This window comes from Helicoverpa zea, chromosome 15 (assembly GCF_022581195.2).
Source record: "Helicoverpa zea isolate HzStark_Cry1AcR chromosome 15, ilHelZeax1.1, whole genome shotgun sequence".
Classification (NCBI taxonomy): Eukaryota; Metazoa; Arthropoda; class Insecta; order Lepidoptera; family Noctuidae; genus Helicoverpa; species Helicoverpa zea.
Window position 1 is genome coordinate 8,205,576 of NC_061466.1, and position 23,317 is coordinate 8,228,892.

The 23,317-nt window shown below is 37.7% G+C and overlaps 1 protein-coding gene across 1 annotated transcript in view; it reads right to left on the reverse strand.

Moving 5' to 3' along the window:
- The window catches only part of LOC124637224 (adipokinetic hormone/corazonin-related peptide receptor variant I-like), a 140,939-nt gene that overhangs the window by 58,664 nt on the left and 58,958 nt on the right, over positions 1–23,317 (reverse strand). Inside the window, exons 2-3 of the mRNA XM_047173585.1 lie at positions 18,304–18,425; positions 215–320 (exon numbers count right to left, since the gene is read on the reverse strand). Of these exons, the coding sequence (XP_047029541.1) occupies positions 215–320; positions 18,304–18,425 (228 nt within the window). The remainder of the gene's footprint in view (positions 1–214; positions 321–18,303; positions 18,426–23,317) is intronic.

Here is a 23,317-nt window from a genome sequence, read left to right on the forward strand (position 1 = left end):
AATAGTAATTTCTCACAAAGGACTAAGGCCTTGAAGAACGAGTAATATTCCATTTGTTAATATTTATCCTGTAAACTAACAAACTCATATGTAATAAACAATATAACTTTACATATCAATATTCAAATAATACAAATACAAATAATTATTACTGAAGTTGTACTAAGCTAAGTTGAAATTAGTTTTAGAAAGTACTAAGTAATAGGAATATTACCTGTGGTAGGCTGCATAGCAACGCGATGATCCAAGCTAGTGAGAGCATGATTTTACTTCTTTTTCTTGCAATGGGTAGCCTTAGTGGGTACAGGATTGCGAAGAATCTGAAACAAAAACACATGGTTAAAATTGACAATCAATTGTGATTTAGGCTGTATTGCACAGTGTTATTGTAGGTTTACGGGCGTTCTTAAAAGGAAAAGTCGTGGTGGCCTAGTGGGTAAAGGACCAACCTCTCAAGTATGAGGGCGCGGGTTCGATCCCAGGTCAGGCAAGTACCAATGCAACTTTTCTAAGTTTGTATGTAATTTCTAAGTATATCTTAGACACCACTGACTGTGTTTCGGATGGCACGTTAAACTGTAGGTCCCGGCTGTCATTGAACATCCTTGGCAGTCGTTACGGGTAGTCAGAAGCCAGTAAGTCTGACACCAGTCTAATCAAGGGGTATCGGGTTGCCCGGGTAACTGGGTTGAGGAGGTCAGATAGGCAGTCGCTTCTTGTAAAGCACTGGTACTCAGCTGAATCCGGTTAGACTGGAAGCCGACCCCAACATGATTGGGAAAAAGGCTCGGAGGATGATGACGGGCGTTCTTATAATGTCTCGCGCTTATAATACCAAGTTATAAGCGCGCAAATTCTCATACAAGTTTCTTGGCATGTACGCACTTACGTGTGCTTCGCAAAATTGAATTTATAGATACTATGTAGAAATTATTTAAGTTCTATATATGTAATTGCAAGTGAAATTATCTATTTCATATTTAGTTATAAGTAAATTTAATTGTTAAATATTATAGATACTCATTGACCCCACAGTCAAACCATTGCAACGGTTTTGTGGGGCTTAGCACATAAGATGGTTATCTTGTGAAATAAGATAAATAAATAAACATCACAAGCATAAAAGCAATCTTCAAGTGCCAATCTAAAATATAAAAGTTGTGAAGACCAAGCGACGATAAAAACCCCCAGTGTTTTACGGAGACCGTCTGTAACCACGGTGGAATTCGGCCGAAAAGTACAGTAAAAATAAAGAGTAAGAAACATCCTTTTGATTATGAAAAAAGGTAATGGACACAACTACTCTTATATTCACTATACCTCGAGACATTATACTTAATTGAATTTTGTCAAAGTCAAAGTTTAACATAAGTAATCTCCTTACGAAAACTATCAAAGGTGGATCATATAGAGCGGCGAGAGTGTCATTAATCTTCAAGGATCATCGGCTTTGATCTTTTGCAAAAAATGTTTTCAAAAATATTAATGCTTTAAAAGGTATTACTTTCATCAAAAGTAAACCATTAATCATTTATTTAACTAATCTCAAACATTTTCAATTTCTATAATTCAATTTAAATACAATAAAATATTTTAAAAGATACAATCCAGTTTAATTATTACTTTGATTCCCACAATTGAAATATAAGTTTAGGGTGCACGGCCGAATCATTTTAAATTAATAAGTTTTATATAAATATTAAAATAATTTGTACTTCGCTTCGAAAACTAAATCGAAACCAATTAGGGCCTTACTACAAAAACTTTAAACCCTGGTTTACACTTGTCTAATAAAATTTTGGCTGCAAAATGAACCATATGTCAACGTCATAATTTGACATTTTTTTAGACAAGGCATAAACTGACGTTTAAAAGTTTTTGTGGTAAGACGGTTAAAGTTTTAACAGATACTGATTAATATTTATTTTAGCTTTCAGCTTAATTGCAATTTATTCTTGTAGTGAAGATTTCGAGAAAGTAAAGTGAGGATAATTTATTATTTTATTTAATCAATAAATACAGGTTTACGGAGATCAGATAAGTAATCGCTCCATGTAAACAATGCTACATCTGGTTAGACTGGAAGCCGACCCAAACATACTGAGGAAAAAGAAAGGCAAAAGAATTTGAAAGAATGACGATAATAATGCCATATTAAAAAGGAAATTAATTCATTTAAAGAACTGTTTGACATCTATTCTAACATCATAAAAAACTTGTTCAAGTTTTTGACAATTATTATTCCTACATAACATTTTCTTACTGACAAGATGGACTTATTCGTAGAAAGTCGAATAATTTCCATTACTTTGTCATTTACTAAGAGCACACTGGTACATTTAATCGTTTCATAGTTTCTTTGGGCTCATAAACCAGTATGAAGATGAATGGTAGTACGCACATTTCAAAGATAAGGTATTTGACTGAAAACTTTGATTGGAATAAAGATTTTCTTGAAAAAAAAATATTGCCAAACGTCGGGTCAGCCGTCGGCCGACTGTTTAGTCTGTAGTATGCAGTTACCTACTCTAAGTTGAATAACGTCAAAAAACCTAAGATATTTTGTTTTGGATTATGATTTAAGGGCTGATTTTTCAATCATCTATCTGAGGAATAAATATGGCGGTTTGACATATTTTCCATACAAAAGCTGTCAAAACGGTTAAAAATATTCCTCAGATAGAAGTTATCTGGCGATTGAAAAATCAGCCCTAAATTAAATTAAAACCTAAACTAAGCCAATGATAAATGCCTCTTGGATTTGATGGATTGGCGGTTCCAATTAGTTCAAATTAAACTTAATAATTTTAAAAAGTCAAAAATCCTATCGTACAAAAAGTGAATATCATATTTCACTTATTGTCTTAAAGAAGCCAATTTTGAAATAAGAATTCACGAACAAATGAATAAACGTCTCGTTCAAAGCTAAATTGATAGGATTGCGTTACCATGGCAACGATTTACAAAGAGTTTTCTCTAGTTGTTGGAAAGCTTCAATGTTTATTATGTTATGGTCAACATCAAACGTTGACTGAACAAAGGAAAATTTCTATAATGTCTTGAGTGAATAAGATTAGATTTTATGAGGAAAATCTACGTAGGTTCGAGGAAAACTATTAAACGCGTCTTTGTGTTATAAACTATTGTTTTTATAACAGATTTTCTTGCCCTCACTCGCGTCTAGAAGTCATTATTTGGAACGATTACAACTTTAAAAACTTTCCTTATTAGGGACATTATTTACTTCTAAAATACCTAATTATGTGTAAACTTGCAATATTTTTGGTACACCAATGGGTACCCTTTTAAAATAATTAGAAAATATCAATGTCGATGTGAACTATACTATAAACTCATCAATTATTGCCTCGTGTAGGTAAGCCTAGTTGATGTACCAAATATTGTAAGTTTTTTTTTGCGTCTCAGCGACAAAAGCGGCAATAATTGATAAGATACGCAACTTCTGGAATTTTTACTAACAAAAAAAACTTGTACTCGTCAGCTGCCAACACTCCATTTCGAGCCTGACATAAATGAGATAGAACAGTATTTTTTGTCCAAAATGATACCAATTTTCTCGACTGAAAACGACTGTGACCATCTGACACGCTCGGCAAAAAAGAATTATGACAGTATTCGGAGTAATATCGTATATTATATTGTCTAATAAGCAGTAGTCTACTCAATAACAGTAAGTAGGTAGTGTGAGTAGATCGGTCAAGGTAAGTCTATTCATGAAATCAATTACCTATTAAGAAGATCTCATGTAGGTATATCAACGTATCTCGATTCTTATTGAGGTAAATAAGCTGTATTTGTTGTAAGTACTAGAATACTATTACGTGTTAGGTAACTGCGTAAATAAATATCGAACATTAGGTACACAATTGCTGCTTGACTCATAATAATATAGCGTAGGTACAGCGTTACAATTGTCAACACCAACGCAAAAGATGACACGTAAAATCGCACTCTGGTTTTTTGTCAACCGTGAAAAAACTGAGCGTAAAATCCGCTGGTAGGGACGGACTGTTCACACACGAACTAGCCTTTTCACACAGAAGATTTCACAAAACGGAGCGACATCGTCAGTTGGTACTGGTACAGAACATTTTTATTTTTTTAAACCACTGGGATCAAATAAAAATAATTTATTTCCCAGTTTGGCCAAGATTCTTGCTTATCAACAACGAGCTCATTCAAAAATTTTATTAAATTTTACCCTACATAATAGTAGTAAATACATCCAAAAAAGGTTCCAAAATCTGTAGTAAAATAGCCAAATGACCACGTAACGTAATTAATTCTGACTTATTGATCCAATTCACGCTATGCGGTCAATGTTTGCAATGACAGAACTCGGAATTTCATTGATAAAAGAAAAATGCACTGGCATTTGAATTTCGAATTGTACGTTCCATTGTTAACGTCTGCACTAAATTATTATGTTGGTTCATGAAATCTAAAAGGTACGTTTTAAATACTAGCTGCCAACTGCAACTGCCGACCGCACTTAGGCGATTATCACACTGCCCCGCATGATGCAGCGTAGTGCGTGGATGCGTTTTTTTCCGTTGCTTGTAAATATCTCATTTTGTATGGAAAACACGCATAGTCCAACACACTGAAAATGCATCCACGCGCGTTCATGCGGATCACGCGCATACACGCGGAGAAACACGCACCCCCGCGCGTAGGTGCGGGGCGAGACGCAAGGTATGGCACACTGAATCCCGCAGTGCCGCGCGTGATTTTGAATGGTAATTTTTTTCGTGGGTAGGCGTGAAAAATAAAAGACGTGTTTTTACTGTGCTCTATTAATTAAATATTAATTTAATTAGTTAGCAATTTATTTCTTTGCTTTTGGAGGAATATACTAGTTGCTAAAACTTATATAGAGAGGGTGAAGTGTTATGTAAATATTAGCACTTGCACTATACCACCTACCAGCTGATCACTTGCACAAATTTTGACACACTTCCTACAAGCACTAATATGTCACAAATACAACTGGCTGATGTTCACGCAACCCAGAAGAACTTGGAGGAGCTCATCCTGAGTAAGATGTCGGAGATGGAAGCTCAAATTCAGACTGCTAGTCTCCCGAAGTCCAACACCATTGCCAAACTTGCCGAGGAATTTCGTGGTTTCCGTGAGTTGGTGTTTACTATGTTGGGCCTTTTAAAGAACCAGATACAGGAATGCTCCAAGTTGGTTGACGGGTTGGAGATGCGGAGTCGACGGAAGGCGCTTATTTTTACTGGGATCCCCGAAGATGACAAGAAGGACTGCAAAGCACATGTTCTTGAGACTCTCCATAATAAATTGTCTCTCAAAGATATCTCAGGAGATAACATCACCATTTGTCATCGGCTCGGAACATCAAATAAGGATCGTCCTCGACCCATATTGGTGAGGTTTGCTGATATGAGTCAGAAATCTTCAGTGTGGAGAGCCAAAACATCACTGAAGGGATCTTCAATTGCCATTAAGGAGTTCCTGACTCGGACCAGGCAGCTTGTCTTCAGCAAGGCGCGACTGCATTTCGGTATGCGGTTTTCTTGGACCCAAGAAGGAGTCATTAACATCAAAGCTCCTGATGGCAGCCGTCACAAAATATCCTCCCTGGCTGAACTCGATCCATTGCTGGTGAAATACCCCAAGGGTTCTGCGCAACCGCCATCTGCTGCTCGTGGCAAGTCCTAGAATAACGTACTTAGTGTTTAGTATTTGTTTAGTTTATTAATGGCGAATTGATAAAGTATAATCTTAATGTGCTTGAAGCAATGTTTACGTACCTTACAAAAGCGCTTTCATATGGCTCGCAACATTTATAAGCAACTTAAGCATTTTATGTATATTATGTATACTTTTCGCTATCAACAATCTCTTCAAAGTTGTGCCTTTTGCTAGTTTTTTTCTTCTTTATCTGTTTTTAGTATCACCTTCAATTTAAAATAATAAGAATATTATGATATGTCACTACTACTGACTGTCACATCACTGTCACTGACATTGGTGACATTGACGTTTCGGTTATGTTCGTACGTTCCGTTGCACGTTGAGTAATAATAATAATAATAATAACCCTGTTGCCCTCTTGTTGCTTTTCAGTGACTGATTCCCGGGGGCCCAGTAAGTGAGTTGGCGAGTCTCCACCTGCCATTTTAACATGTATTTAATACATTGTCATCGGCAGGTGCCATAGTTCCCGTAGTTTCCCCATTCCTAGTCCATTAGGATCCCATCACAATAGCCCAAGTAGTTTTCATCCATAGTTAGCAATAGTTTAGCACAGAACCGGGGATTGTCCTTGGGTACATTTCTATAGTGTATACAGGGATAATCGTCGGTTTTGTGTCACCATTTCATTAAAGTTGTCTCAAAAGGGCTTCAGCGTGTTGGCTTCGGCCCCACGTTCGCCTCCCAAAAATCCGGGACTCTATAGTCCCGAGGTCTGGAAGAGACATACATATAATAATAATAATAATAAGCCCCGCAGGGCATCTGAGGCGGATGACGGGGAGTAGCGACCCCGCGGGGCTATATATCCGAGTGCTCCAGGGAGAGTATACTGTCCCCCATCTCCGGCCTGCCGGAGTGAAGCATGACGGGGGATAGGTCTCCCGCCTCTTGGCTTGCCTTCATCGGCCGGTCAGAGTGGAGTCGCTAGAGCAAGGTTAGTCCTGCTCGGAGGGTAGGTGCCTCGTGGTAAGTGGCGAGTGGGCCGGTGATGCTGGACCCACAGGGAGCGCGTGATCTGCGTTTAAAGTCCGCCGAGGTATCCTCACCCTTCTCAGCCGCTCATGTCCCTGTTGCCCTCTTGTTGCTTTTCAGTGACTGATTCCCGGGGGCCCAGTAAGTGAGTTGGCGAGTCTCCACCTGCCATTTTAACATGTATTTAATACATTGTCATCGGCAGGTGCCATAGTTCCCGTAGTTTCCCCATTCCTAGTCCATTAGCATCCCATCACAATACCCTAAGTAGTTTTTATCCATAGTTAGCAATAGTTTAGCACAGAACCGGGGATTGTTCTTGGGTACATTTCTATAGTGTATACAGGGATAATCGTCGGTTTTGTGTTACCATTTCATTAAAGTTGTCTCAAAAGGGCTTCAGCGTGTTGGCTTCGGCCCCACGTTCGCCTTCCAAAAATCCGGGACTCTGTAGTCCCGTGGTCGGTTAGAGACATACAAAAAAAATAATAATAATAAATTTTATTTATTCAAAAGTTTACAGATTCGGCCTTAGCTAAATAAGAATCATTGTAGAGTTAAGCAGAGACATAGTACACTTATTATGCAAAACATCAGAAGAAAATCTGTGTACCAAAATATAAGAACCCTGCCTCCTAAACTAGGGTCACCTGTATCTTAGGAGGCAGTTTTCAGCGGAACATTTATACAAATTCAGATTTATACAGCGTAACTGATATTGGTTGACAATTGTAGCTAATCGTCTTATTGTATAGCGAAAAACAGCAGAATGTATGTAATTAAATTGAGTTTTTTTTTTTTTTTTTTTTTTGATATAACAAAAAGAGATGAGTACATAAAAAAAATAAAAATATAAAAAAAAAAAAATTAAATAAACAAAATAGAGCTCCTTATGTGACTGTGCGTGTTGTGTGTGAGTGTTATGTGTGTGTGTGTGTGTGTGAGAGAGAGTGTGTGAGGGTGTGTGGGTGGGTGTGTTTGGGTTGTTAGTTATGTATGTGTGATTACTAATAAGATATTGTTAGTTAATATATGTGAGCAGTGCCTCCGTTTGGGAATAATCTTGTAGAAGAAGCCATTCAGTAAGCTTAGCTTTTACGTTATGTTTGTTCAGGTCGATAATATTAAGATATTTATTTGCTTTTTTGTAGATGTGTGTACTTAATGTGTAATAGTGGTGTCTAGCAAACGAAGTTTTATGTCGAGCGCCTGATATAATAGTGGTACGAGTCTTAGTATTTGACGGTAAGATACTTGTGTGTCTTCTGAGAATAGTCCGGAGAACAAACAGTTGTCGGACTGTTAGAATTTGACAGTCTGCATAGAGTTGTGTAGTTTCATATCGAAAAGGCCTCCGTAACATCACCTTTAGGATAGCTCTTTGAGCCCTTTCAACTCTAATCAGACTGGTTTTAGATGCGCCTCCCCAAACAGTAATACAATAGCCAATTACTGATTGGCAGAGAGCATAAAAGACCATTTTAAGGGTGTCTGTATCTGCCGACTCCCTAAGCGATTTAAATACGTGTATCAGTCTCAAAATTCGGTTTGTTAGGGCGTTAATTTGTTTATCCCACCGTAGACCCGTGTCAATTTGCACCCCAAGATACTTGATATTATCAGCTCTTGTCAGGGATGGACAGGAGCAGGGGGAAGTTAAAGAAAAGCAAGTGTGTGCTGTAATGGAGAAGGTCTTGTGAGGAGCCGAGTTTTGGCGGATATGGAAGGGGATGTAGGCAGTTTTGTCAAAATTTAAGGTTAGCAGATTTGATTTGAGCCATTTTATCACCATAAACAGGGCTGATTCTGCACTGGTTTTAATATCATCCCAAGTCGAACCACTTACGATAATCGCCGTGTCATCAGCATATGCGAAAATCTTGGAATTAGGAAGCGACATATGACAAAGGTCGTTAACATAAATCTGAAAAAGAATGGGACCCAAGATGCTTCCCTGGGGTACTCCGTAAGATACGGATTCTTCGTCACTTAGGTACCTGTCAATTTTGGTTCTTTGGGTACGCTCATTCAGATAGTCTTTGAAGATCTGAAGAGCGATTCCTCTAATTCCTAGTAGTTCCATTTTGGCAAGAAGTAAGGGAACAGAAACTGTGTCGAATGCCTTAGAAAGATCGAGAAAGATCCCCAGGCTTTTGATATTATTGTCAAGGTTCCTGGCGACCAGCTGTGTCATATCGAGCACTGCGTCTTCAGTTGATACACCAGTACGGAAACCGTACTGATTATCCGATATGATGTGATGTCTGTCCAGGAATTTCTTAAGACGACTACTTAGGATCCTTTCCAAGACCTTGGAGAGTGCGGTTAGAACCGAGATTGGTCTATAGTTATTGACACAGCTTCTGCTCCCACCTTTGTGGATTGGATGAAGGATAGCCTTCTTCAGTGCAGCTGGAAAAATACCGTTTCGTAGACAGCCGTTAAATATGTAAGTTAACGGTCGTGTAAGTGTCTGTCGGCATTGTTTTAGCACCTTGGGAGGTATACCATCCCAGCCGATTGCACAGTCGTTGCGCAGTTGCACTATAAGCGATTCGACTTCAGACTCGTCTACCTCAAGTAGTGCAAGCGAGTTAATGGGGGAAAAAGATTTGGAATGGTCAATATGCGTACGTGCCTGGCTAGGAGACACTATGTGACTTTGTGATAAAATATTATTCGCTAATGTTTTTCCTACATTAGTAAAGAATTTGCACACCTCATTTATTGAAGATTTGGGGCTTTCGTGAATTTTCAGGAGTTCAACAGGGCTTGTTATGGCTTTATTTGTGTTAGTAATATTTTTTATAGTGTTCCAAAGGGCTTTTGGGTTGTTTCTGGCTTTTTCGAGTTCATTTTTTTCGTAAGCAATTTTTAGTTTCCGAAGTAGAGAATTACAGAAATTACGATACCGCGTGTATGTAGTCTTAAGTATAATATTGTGCGGGTCTTTTTTTGAGCGACTGTGTAATCTGTCACGATTTTTGATGCACTTCAGAAGTCCTGGTGTTATCCAGGGCTTGATAGTTCTTAATTTCCGAGGGATTTGAGTAGTTTTTGTGTGTACGGTAATAGCAGACGTTACCATTGATATAAAAGTATTCAGCGCTGTATTTGGGTCAACTATTTTGTGTATGATTGAAAAATCAGTGTTATCAATCTGCAATTTGACAGCATCGTAATCTATGGTCGAAGACAGGAAGCCGGATTTACGCTTAGGATTTGCATTATTAATAGTGACAAGGACAGGTTTGTGGTCCGTAATATGCGAATCTAGGACCAGAGTAATAACGGGTAGGTTTGTTTTTACGAACGCATGATCTAAACAGTTTTCAAGCCGAGTCGGGAAGAGATGAGATGGAAGCAGTCCGTGTGAGGTATTAAGCACAAGGTAATTGAGACTCCGATCATTTCTATTACAAAGTCTTATGTCTATGTTCATATCCCCAACTAAGGCGATGTTTCGACACGGTGAGATATTGGAGTAGACGCTATTTAAACTGTCTAGAAACTTATCGAAATACTCCTTCGAAGAATACGATGGGGAGCGGTATATCCCTATAAATGTAAATTGTTGCTTGTCTATTTGACAAACAAGACAGTTACCCCCTAAGAAGTTAGGTTCCCACACAGTCGCTTGAAGACCTAGTTTTATGTAGATTACGATCCCGTCATTTTGGTTTGAGTTTACTTTGGTGGAATAAGATTGAAATCCCTGTAGCACAGGGACATTTGTAACCTTGCTGAGCCAACATTCAGTAAGGATTATGACATCAAAGTACATTTCAGTGAGTTGTAACAGTGCTTGTAGCTGATCAAAATTTTTATTTATGCTGCGTATATTTAAGTGTAAGAGCTTTACATTACTATCTAAGTTGTTTATATATGTCAAACAGTCTTCAGGACTACAGGTATGTGAGTTGCCTACGTTAAGCGAGTCCAGTTCTGTATTTATATTGTTTATTGCAGCCATTTAAATGTAACGTATATTCCTATATATGGCTAGATTATGTGAGTAGAATAAGAGGGTTGCGCGGACGAAGTGAGAGAAACGGAGAAGACTAGTGATTATTTGTTGTATAAGTGATAACAATACCTGTAGAATAATTAAGTATGGGTGGCTTTTGTCAATATGTGTGTTGTTTTTGGCAAGCTCTGGAGCGAATTTGATGTCTGCAAGAGTATGTGTGTGTGAGTTAATTAAAATGGTAATATTATATTTTAGGGTTAACGTAACAGTAGTAATAACTAAATCTAATAGTCAGATCTGTAAATTCTTGACATCATTTAAACATTTTTCTGTACGAATTAGTATTTGTTTGTCACCTTCCAGTTTACGCAGGAAGATGTTGCCATTAGAGATCCAGCAATATTTGTATGCATTATTTTTGGCAAAATTTCTAGCCATGTAGAAGAGCTTCTTGGTGTTTGGAGGAAGTTGTTCCGCGACGTATACTGGTTGACTCTCTCCTGGAATACCGATGATCGAGGTGTTTAATTTCTCATCTTTATTTTTATTCTTGTTAAACGACCGAACAGCAGATACAAAGACTTCCTTTTTCTGAACTGAAGAAAATTCCGCTATGATGGGGCGTATGGTGTCATGGGCAGAGGGTTTCCCGGGAATGCGGTATATATCCCGCACCTCAGTTTCCGATATATCTATTCCAACAGTTTCACCAATACTGCATACTGTATTTAGGAGACTGGCACTGGATTCCTTGCTTAATAGTGGGATATTTCGGATTTCGATACCAGATGATCTAGATTTATACTGGAGATCAAGTACTTTGCTTTCTAACTGTTCTATGTATTGCTTTTGTTCTTGCCTCTCCTTCCTAAGGTCTTCGACCTCTTTTTTAAGGTCTTCAAATTGTTTATTTATAAACACCATCGATTTCACTATCTCCTCGTTGGATTTACGTAATTCCACGTTAGATGAATGTATTTGTGAATTTTGAGTTTTTATTTCTCCTATGTCTGTAGATAATTTAGAAATAATTTCTGTTTGGTCGCGTAGCAATTTGGTGATAGTATCGCTTTGGTTGTCTTTCCGCTGCTCTGGATTAATGTGGGATTCTTGCGAGCTTCGAGGTGAGTTGTCCTGGCGAGGTCTTTTGTTGTTCCTATTTGTGTTGACGTAGTCACTCATCATTAATGCAGAGTTGATGTCCGGTTCTGATTGGGTCTGGCTTTGACTTAGATTCGTATTCTGAGATTTCGTGGTTTTCGGTGGGGTGCGCTGCACATTAGCTGAGTTGTTCCTTCCTGCATATTTTTCATTTTGATAATGTTCATCAAATGTCTTAAACATTTTTTTCTTGTACTTTCATTAGTTAATTTTAGTTTTATTAGATTTTTCTTGCATTGTTACAGCTGGTGGGTGGTGCAGAGATGTACTTTTCTACTGCGTCACCTAACTGTATAGTTTAGTTTTTTGTTTTTTTTTTTTTTTTTTTTTGTGTTTATATTCTATTAGGATATATATTCTATTTATTTATTTTTTATCTTATGACTTCCAATGATGATTTTTTTCATTCTGCCAATAGTTCTTCTAACTTATCTAACTCAAGCTTTTGCTCCTGTACAGACACTCTTGGTGACTATAGTTCGGCCATTCAGAGAATGCGTTCCTGACACGTCGCGATTGAACTGACGACGTAACTACATTCATTGATTATTGATATAATAATGTTGTTTTAATGCTCCTCAATTGTTAAAACGGTAAACAACCAGCAAAAATATTTTTATCGTAACTGCAACGCCATTGCAAAGTTACGTCGTCAGTTCAATCGCGACGTGTCAGGAACGCATTCTCTGAATGGCCGAACTATACCTGCGAATGACCTTTAATCAGCACAACCGACATTTGCTCAATATATGTCATATAAATGCTCAGAGTGTGCCTAGTCATTACAATGATTTATACGAAGCATTCTCTGATGCTAACGTTCATATTGTCCTGGTTTCTGAGAGTTGGCTCAAACCGCATCTCCCTTCCACCAGCTACTCGCTTCCTGGTTTTGTGCTCGTCAGAAATGATAGGATCGGAAAGGGTGGTGGTGGTGTTGCCATTTATCTTAAAAGTAACTTGCCATTTAAAATACGTGCCACCTCACCCCCTGATTTCTGTTCATCTGCCGAGTACATTTTCCTTGAGGTTTGTGTTAAAGGGGTCAAGGTCCTTATTGGAGTGGTATATTGTCCTCCTACAGTAGACTACTTTTCTGACCTTGAGACGGCTTTGGAATCCATAGGGTCTGAGTATGAACATCACGTCATCATGGGTGATTTCAACACCAACCTTTTGTCCTTTTCCCATCGTTCCCGTAAACTCCTTCACATCATTGAGTCTGCCAGTCTTCATGTTCTACCACTCCAACCTACTCATTGCAATATTGCAGGTGATGATACTTGGCTAGACTTGATGATTACCTCCGACCCTTCCCTTGTCTCTTCACATGCCCAATATCCTGTTCCTTGTTTTTCCCACCATGACTTGATTCATTTATCCTATCTCCTAAAGCCTCCAAAACCTACTCCTAAGGTTCTGCACATGCGTTGTTTTGCAAAAATGAATGTGGATAGGTTACGCGAGGACGCTTCGAGGCTTGAGTGGGAAGCTGAAGTAGCCAACGCCTCCTCTGTCGATGATAAAGTAGCTACGCTGAACCGGTTATTGCTAAATCTCTATGACATTCATGCACCAGTTAAGTCGGTGAGAGTTAAGCGTCCGCCAGCTCCATGGATGTCGAGAGGAGTACGTATGGCGATGAGACGGAGAAATCGTGCCTTTCGCAGGTTTAAAAAGGATCGGTCAAAGGAGAATTGGGTTCTGTTCAAATCAGCAAGAAATCGTTGTAACCAGATGATACGTAATGCTAAACGCCGCCACATTCTCGATAATATTACATCTAGCTCCGCAGCCGATATCTGGAAGTTCCTTGGCTCACTAGGTATCGGTAAGTCACGTCAGTCAGAGTTGCCTAATACGATTGGTTTAGATGAGATCAATTGCCATTTCTCTACCACTTTTATTTTGGATCGTCAAACCACTCGTCAGACGGTAAACCTTATTGCCAGCCTTCCACATCCTTGCACTGATATCTTTGATTTTTCTCCGGTGTCTGCGGGTGATATCAAAAAGATCATCCTTTCGATAAAGTCCAAGGCCGTGGGCTATGACGATATCAGTCGTAGTATGGTCATCCCAATCCTTGAGTATATACTCCCATCCATCACTGATATAATTAACTACTCTTTATACTCGGGTCAATTCCCTTCCTTGTGGCGTTATGCTTATGTCCGTCCCCTTCCCAAAATTGCAAATCCATCCCTCCCCACCCATTTTAGACCCATTTCAATCCTTCCTTTCCTTTCTAAAGTGCTGGAGGCCTGCGTCCATAAGCAACTGTCGAGCTTCATCCACTTTCACAACCTTATTAGCCCGTTGCAATCTGGGTTCAGGCCAGGACACAGCACTGCTTCGGCACTTCTCAAAGTGACTGGTGACATTAGGGAAGGGATTCAGGACACCAAAGTTACAGCTTTGGTCCTTATTGATTTCTCTAATGCCTTTAATGCCGTCAGTCATGATATCCTAGAATCTATCCTTTCCCATCTTATGATTTCACCCAAGGCTCTGGAATGGTTCTCGTCTTATCTTCGTGGGCGCCAGCAAGCTGTTCGTGTTGATGAGACATTGTCTAATTGGCGTGATCTAGTGGCTGGTGTCCCGCAAGGCGGTATTCTTTCTCCATTATTATTTTCTATTTTTATTAACTTCATAACTCCTAACCTTCAGTGTGCGTATCATTTGTATGCCGACGATCTTCAGCTTTACACTCAGGCTCGGCCTGAGGATTTGCATATAGCCATTGACAAACTGAATGTAGATTTGTCGGTTATTAATCGATGGTCTAACCAATTCGGGGTGTCAGTAAATCCTTCTAAGTGTCAAGCCATAGTCGTGGGTAGCCTCGTATGGTAAGTAAGGTGGATATTACGAACTGTCGTCCGATTATCCTAAACGATGTTGTTGTTCCGCTTAGCCTTAATGTGAAGAACCTGGGTCTTTATTTGGACAGTTCGCTTAGTTGGCAAACTCAGGTCGCTAGTGTGAGTAAGCGTGTAATTGGAACCTTACGTCATCTAAATCGGTTAAGAAACTTTTTGCCGCCGAAAACCAAAGCAATGCTTGTGCAGTCCCTAATATTTCCTATTATCGACTATGGTGACGTGTGTTACTACGACCTCAATGCGGATTTGCTCAACAAACTTGATCGGCTCATCAACAACTGCATAAGATTCGTCTTCAACCTGCGGAAGTACGATCATGTTTCTGAGTATAGGACGCAATTGAAATGGATGTCCATTCGTCAGAGAAGATCGATGCGTGCCTTGACGACCCTTTACTCTTTACTTAACTCTCCTACTCCCCCCTCGTATCTAATTCCTCATTTTCAATACCGTTGCTCCGGTCATTCCAAAAATCTTCGCTCTTCTCACAATCTTCTTCTTCACTGTCCTTCTCATACCTCTGACACTATCCACTCTTCTTTTCACATTCAAGCTATTCTTCTGTGGAATGCGCTGCCCTCAGAAACCAGGAAGTCACCCAGCAAACAATCTTTCAAGAGTGCTGTGCGGAAGTACTTGCTTAAGAAATCGTTGGCAGAATCATCATCATAATAATTTATTGGTATATTATTTGTATATATGTATGTATGTATGTATGTATGTATGTATTTATTGTTATTTGTATTAATATTGTTCTATTTAATTAGTATTTAGTGTTTTATTCATCATTAGTTTTCGTTTTATTTTGTAATGCACCTACCATGTTTTTCTCTGCATCACCCTAAGGTTGACTGGAAAGAATGCCTATGGCATTAAGTCCGCCTATGTAATATTTTTGTTGCATAAAGTTTAAATAAATAAATAAATAAATAAATGGGCGTGACGTGTATATTTGAAAATGGAACTCGATGAGAGCCGCCGTGCGTGAATTTACAAAACGCATCTACGCGCGTGAGTGCGCAAAAAACCCGCACGATGATGCAGATCTGCACTCCCGCAGGAACGCGCGTAGGTGCGTCGACACGCAAGATGCAGCGTGATGCAGGGCAGTGTGAAGATCACCATACTGTGACTGTATAAAAACAATGAGGGTTTTCGATACTTTTTCTGCCGCCAGGCGGCGCTTCGTATGCGTCAGGTCCAAACAGCTGTCAAATAGTATGGAATTGTAGGGTCCGAACTTATTGTTTATTGAAATTCTGTTATATTGGAAGTGTTATTGATTTTATTATGGACTACGGTCAGAATAAGGTTTCCGAACTAAAAATTGAGCTAAGAGAGAGGGTGCAAAAGTCACTGGTACTAAGGAAAAGCTTGTTGAAAAATTTGTTAACACAATATGATTTAGTTTTTTTTATTTACTCAACCTCAATAGTAAAACAATAATGCAGTGCTTTAATTATAAAATAAAAAAAACACTAAAATCGTTCACTATTCATAGTAAAGATAAGCACTTTGACAGTTACCTGGACCTGACGACTCGGTGCTGCCACCTCGTGGACGCCATTTTAGAAAACCCTCATTGAAATGTGCGATTGCACATGCTGCTAACCAGTTTCATGTAAATAAGATACATTGTGAATAGCATTCAAAACGCACCTTAACAATTACTTGTGGTTTCACTTCCTTGATTGATTACTTACTTCACGATAAAATATTTTTGTGGGTTAAAAAAAATCAACGTGTGAAAAATTTTCATGGATATATTTTAGCAAGCCAGCGACATGAGTGTAGTTGTTCGTACGTTATGGACATAACAAATTAATGTCTTCTCAAACAGTTATTCAAATTAAAACACTCAGGTATAATTCACCATTTTGCTACAAAATTCTAACGTTAAAAAGTATTAAAATGTACCGTAAAATTCCGTGTTGTTTTAAAAATTAGGTAAATGTTTTTGATAGGTACAAAAATTAGAAAATAATGTGAAAAACAACCAACACCAAAAAAACTGTTGTCGGAAAAATTACTTTATTCAATTGAAACAATATGTTTCAAATATGTATTTCGGTTCTAAAAATACCTATGTTTATTTTTTTATTCAGTCAGTAACATTTATCAAGCCTGCTGTTTTGTGTTTTTTTACTAAACCACGATACTTATAACAATAACAAGTGGCTTGTCACGGTATAATTATATCATCAGACCATTCTTCACTACATAAAAAACAAAGTCGCTTTTACTGTCCCTCTATCAATTTGTCCCTTTTTACGCTTAAATGTTCAAAACTACGCAACCAATTTTTTATATACCTAAATATTTTTAATACTTAATAGATAGAGCGACTAAAGAGGAAGGTTTACATGTATAAAAACATACATTAAATAGTGGGGAAATACTGTTAACCCGTGGGAAGCCGGGGCGGGTCGCTAGTTATGAATATGAAACGCTGAGAAAGGCGCTCAGAAACCATTCATAAAAAAGCCATTAAAGATGTATCCGACTCGCGTAGTGTAGATGTATCCGACTAGCCCTACTCTCATTAAGTACATAATAGAGGTACATAACCTTAATAAACTTCTTATTAATAAACATGAGTAAAGGTAATCCCATTTTAAACCGATAAATTAATGGGATAAGTAGCTATCTTACTCCTTGGTGTAACTTTAATCGGTACTTATTAATTAGAGGGTTTCTCGTGCATCGGAGAGTATGTAAATGTTGGTCCTGCGCTTGATCTCTCTCCGGTTGTGTCGGATTGTCGTCCCGTCGGGCTACGAGGGTGAAGGAATATTGAGTGCATCTGTGTCTGCGCAAATGCTTGTGCACTATAATATGTCCTGCGCAGTTGGCTAATCTCGGCTAGAAGGGCATCATCATCAATTAGAAGGTAAATGTATTTTACCTTAAAACAACCATTAGTCTAGAAAACAAAAATAGTTCAAATAATTTCGTGATATTTAACAAACGTAAGAACCAATATTAATAAGTTTGAAGCGCTGTTACTCAAAGTATATACTACCAAAGTAATTAGAGAACTTAAAACAACGATCTGTCTCAAAAGAGGAGTTTTCAAACAATTTTGTTCTGTTAAACAAACGTAGGAACAAACATTATTAAGCTTGAAGTATTGTTCAACATCACGTATTGAGTTGAACAAATAATATTTCCAATTTTCTCTTTCGAATGCAACTGCAAGACTGACTGTTATGTTTCTCTTTGAAAAGCGTTTTACTTTAGACGAAATGTTTAAGTCTCATTTTCAATGAATTTTTAAGACACTGTATGAGTAGTCGAAAATAGGGCATGCTGTTTAGTGGACCAATAAAAATGCAAATTAACAAATCCTAAACAACACACAAAGTACCGTCTACATCTTCTTTAATAAATAAACTATTTTTCCCTAATCTATCTTCTCCATTTGATTTTTTTAATACTAGCTTCTATTAGTAGTATCATATAGGTACCATTTACCACATAAGAATCAATACAGGGGCTATTTAACACAGAAAATTTAATTAAAATCAGCCCAACATCGACATCATTATTTATAAGTTTATTTCTTACCTGTCGAGTGATATGCAGACCAAAACGTTGGATGATAGATACAACCCAAAAGCTCTTAGAACTAAGAAGAATTTGCAGGCCAGGTTCCCAGCTAGCCACGCGTTTGTAGTCCGCCAACCAATCTGTAAAGAAAGATAACTGTGTTAAAATAATATCATGCATACTTTGTGCCAAACTTAATGGCGGCTGGAACATCGCGCGAGTCATATACCCAGTGGTTTACACGACAGGAGCCTATCTGGCCTATTTAACCTAGTAGCCCAGGCAACTACGTAAAATACTAGCTATCAAACTTTCTGATTTCTGAATTCCCGTAAAACTGCCAGTGATGTTCAAAAAACAGCAGGGACTTGCCAATTTAACATGTTTACCGAAAAACGTAGGAAAAACAGAACAGACTCGTCTTGTCACCTAGGTATCCACGAACAAACCGCGCTAAGCCTTGCTCAACCTTATGATCGACTGACCCTAGTTCGTTACACCGCCACGAGCAATATACAGTAATTATGTATTCACATTAATTTCTTTATGTCCAACATAATATTTTTTATGTCAATAGTTTTTCTGTTACTAATATTTTACGAGATAACGAGATGGGACAATTTGAGCATAATGTAACTTTGAGCATAACTATTTTCATAGCCAGTACTAATAGAGGGTAGTTTTCATCCCAATACCAAAATCACGTTTTTGATCATGCAAAATTACCTACCAACAGAAAGAAGCGGACAAGAAAATTGTCACAATAAAACTTTTTTAACAAAAAGGCTGCGATCAAATAAAACAAAGTATCTACCAGCAGTAAAAAAAAATATTGCGTAACCAGGCTCTCGAAAGGCTAATAATACAGACAGGTGCTAACTTCAGAATATAAGCAGTAGAAAATTATGACTCCAGAGAGTTCAGGTAAAAAATATTTTCCGACATTTGTCCCAATAAATCTTGGGTCTCTAACAAAAATGTTCCGAATACTGTTACACAGAGACCTTTGCGGACTTGCTTTCTTGTATAAAAATATAGAACTTAGTGATAGGTACTGAAAAGGTTTGTATAAAAACTATTGAATAGTGTTCACCTGCTTCACGCACCTAGAAATTGGCCTTTCATTTCCATTTCCATTGAAATTATTTTTCAAATCTAATTCTAATAATCAAACAATTCAACTTTTCAGAAACAATTCTTCATATCAGTAATTCATTGCATTTAATATTTCAGTTTCTAAAAAAGAAATTTTCTGTCACCAATTTATCAACCAGACAATAATTGCTACCCCCCCCCCCCCCCCATCAATGAGATAATTATGATCGCAACCACTTTGCCTATTAATTCATCGGTAATTAGAAATCAGTGGCTGTCAAACATTTGTAAGTGGTCATTTAGAAACCTCCAATGATTTGGAATAATTACCATAATTAGTCGGTTAAATATGGACCTTCCTCACACACAAAACGTTCATGTCATAGCTGGAACTTCAAAAACTAGATTTATTATTTGAACGTTGAAATAATTTGTAGAATTGTATAAATGAGCTCAGTGGCGGATTAAGAGTATCCGAGGCCCTAAGCACAGAGCCTGTGTAGACCCTCTATTGCTTAAATGGAAATGGAAGGAATGGAAGGTTGAAAAAATTGACCGAGCGAAGCGAGCGTGATGCCTTTTGTAGTTAGAAATGCGCGAGCGAAGCGAGCGCGAAATTTTTTTCTTACTCGTACGGAGGTAAAATGCATCCCAAACATACATAGTTTCTGAATACGCGAGCGAAGCGAGCGCGAAATTTTAATTATTTTTAAGACTCAGAACCAAAATTACGTTCAATGTAGGCCAAACGTACGTACTTAACTTTTTATTTTTTGGCAAATGTAAAAACGAGGACATACAGTTTCTGAGTACGCGAGCGCAGCGAGCGAGAAATCTTGATTATTTTTTAAGACTCAGAACCAAAATTATGTTCAATGTAGGCCAAACGTACGTACTTAACTTTTTATTTGTTGACAAATGTAAAAACGAGGACATACAGTTTCTGACTACGCGAGCGAAGCGAGCGAGAAATCTTGATTATTTTTTAAGACTCAGAACCAAAATTACGTAACAGGGCTACATGTCAAACCTTCATTTCTTTCTACAAGTTTCGTTGGACAAGTAAGATGGATATATACGTAAGATCGATAACAACGTCAACGCGACGTCGGTCCGCAGACCACTTGGAAGGCCTCCAGGGACCACCAGTCGTCCGCGGACCACCGGTTAAGAACCACTGATCTAAAGCATCCAAAATTTTCGGATATGTTTGTTGTATTGCACTCATAGTTACAACGTGAGCTTCCCAACGAGTGTCCGATAGCGACTTCAAAACGCTATCGTTGCCTATTAATTCTTTTAAAACTGCCCAACGATGAGTAGAAGCCGAAAAAAAATTGTAGGTATAACAACTGGGGCCCGATTCTCCTAAGTTAATATTGTCCAAATCGAATAGAAATTGAATCGCAATATGATCGGAATAGCAGTTTTAACCTTATCGGGTATTCTGCTACTAATATAAGACCAATCGTATTCCAACGAAATTCGGTTGGTTTGCGATTGGTCTCCTATTTTGGTGATTTTGGTCTATAGTTTGTTCTACAATCATATTGCAATCGTAAATCATTTGCAGACAAAATGATTTATTATTGAATGACAGAAAAGGATAAAAACGTTTATTTCAAAGAAAAAATAGCGGAATGCCATATACGCTTAAATCGTAATTGAGTCAGGATTGGATCTCGGTCGAACCGAGTCGACGTGAATCGTATGTCGCTTAAGTAAAATTAGGAGAATCGGGGAAAAAAAATCTCTGCGATCGTACAACAATCAAGAGCACTGTGATTTCAGACATATTGTGGATGAATCTCTATAAAATGTAGGTATAAACTGAAACGCCAGCAGAGGATGGAGGCCCCTGGAGAACAGGGGCCCCAAGCACGTGCTTGTTGTGCTTATCCGTTAATCCGCCACTGAATGAGCTGACAAGTAAATAATATTTTCTACAGTTACAGTTAGCTATATACTGCTACTATGTTAGGTTAATTCATTAAAAATATAGGAAATACCGTAAAAAGTAATTATACTTTTCTCCGTCTCGTTTTTTTTCGTACACCATGTAGGAGAGACTAACTTTTGTATTTATTACATATTTACATGGTTAACTAAAATAAACAAATAATTTACTTATTTCTTACTACGAACGAAAACCGACTGGTTTGACAAGTCTTGTCTTCTAGAACGTAGCTCTCAAACCAGCCGGCCAGTACCAATGAGTATTCACAAGAAATCAAAAAGTTAGGTCACTGCAACCACATCAGCTAAAGAACAACATAAAAAAGAGTTTCTCAAACAATTCTACGTTAAAAAACACTATGCTTTTGAAGACAGAATTCAACCTCACTTAGCGTCGACCCAGTTTAAGAACAATCTTGAATCTTATCAAGCATTTAATAACGTCAGAACAAGCCTGTGAAATACCTCACACTTTATTTTTATCGACAGGAAGAAATCACAATAAGGAAATTCCCCAGAAAATTATTTCGTAGTTCAAATCTAGGCGTTGGGATTGAAGTTCCTTTCTGAATGAACTCGTCAGGAAATAATCACAATAGGCACGAATTTCTACTCAGATATAGGTCGGTGAGAAGTTTTGGTAGAGCTACAGGCTCGATATCTGAAGGTTTTCATTTTATAATGAATGCTGCCTTTCGTTGTAAGTACGGGATAAAAATTTGTAAGAAATTAATATAATATTCAATGATTATTAATATTTATTAAAAAAACATTAGTTCAGCTTCCTCCCAGATACAAAATATTTATCCCTGTATACATAAACTTTTGTGACAAATTGTATCCCAATCAGTTTAGAAATATTAGTGTGATTGCGTTACAGACATAGTCACTTTCGCATTAACATAACATAAAAAATAGGATATCTCCATCTTGTATTAAATCGTAAGATATTTTTACACAATGTAATATGATTGCTTACCACAGAAGAAATATTAATATCTCTTCAATCGTGAACCAAATGAGTTGAAAATTGTTGGGTTTATTGCGAAACCAAAATTTATGTCGGTTATTGGATATTTATGATGCCGTACCATATTGTTAATTTGGTGTCCAAACATTTTGATTTACGGTCCGTTTCAATTTCTCGAGAACAATTTGTAAATGGATGAGAATTTCAATTAGATTACAATGGATTTTAGCGTGCTAGTCATTACTTTTTTATATTTGTTTAGATTTTAAAATATTTATCTATTTCCCTTTCCCATTCTAAATACTTTAAAGTTATTAAGGTATTACGATTTTTTTAATGATTCTTTTAAATTAATCCAAAAAAAGCTGAGGTAGTAATCGAAACTTTTTATTCAAAAAATCAATCATCAAATCATTTTTCACCGACTTCCCAAAAAGGAGGCGGTACTCGAATACGACTGCCTTGCGTACTCGAGTTTCATAGTATCCAAATATTTAATAAATATAAAGTCCGAGGATTTTTTTGCAATCTGAATACTAAAATAAAGATGGGTTTCATTAGGTACAATGAGCAAATACAACATTCTAACTAACTAGGGCTCTATAGAAACATTCTGTATAAACGAAACTGTAGTTAATTACTGGAGTGCGGTTTCTGCAAACGTGGGACGGCATTAATTGCGGTTCCGTATGCCGAAGGGGCCTATTGGATACTATGATTATGATTATTACATACAGCTTTTGGCCGCTGGCAAGTGTAAGGGGGCAAACCAACATCGTTCAAGCCCAATTGCCAACCTCACCTGCCTGTATTATAGCCTGCTTGAAAAAAGGATCAATTTCTAAATCGATTTTCATTAAATTTGGTAACAGGTATTTCAGAAAGTGAGTAACCGGGTGCGGAAAGAAGTTTCATCGCATCGAGGGAACAGCTAGTATCTTATAAAATAAAGCCGTGAAGCAGAACACCAATTTGCAGAGGTACCCATAAAAGTACAAAATATAGGTACCT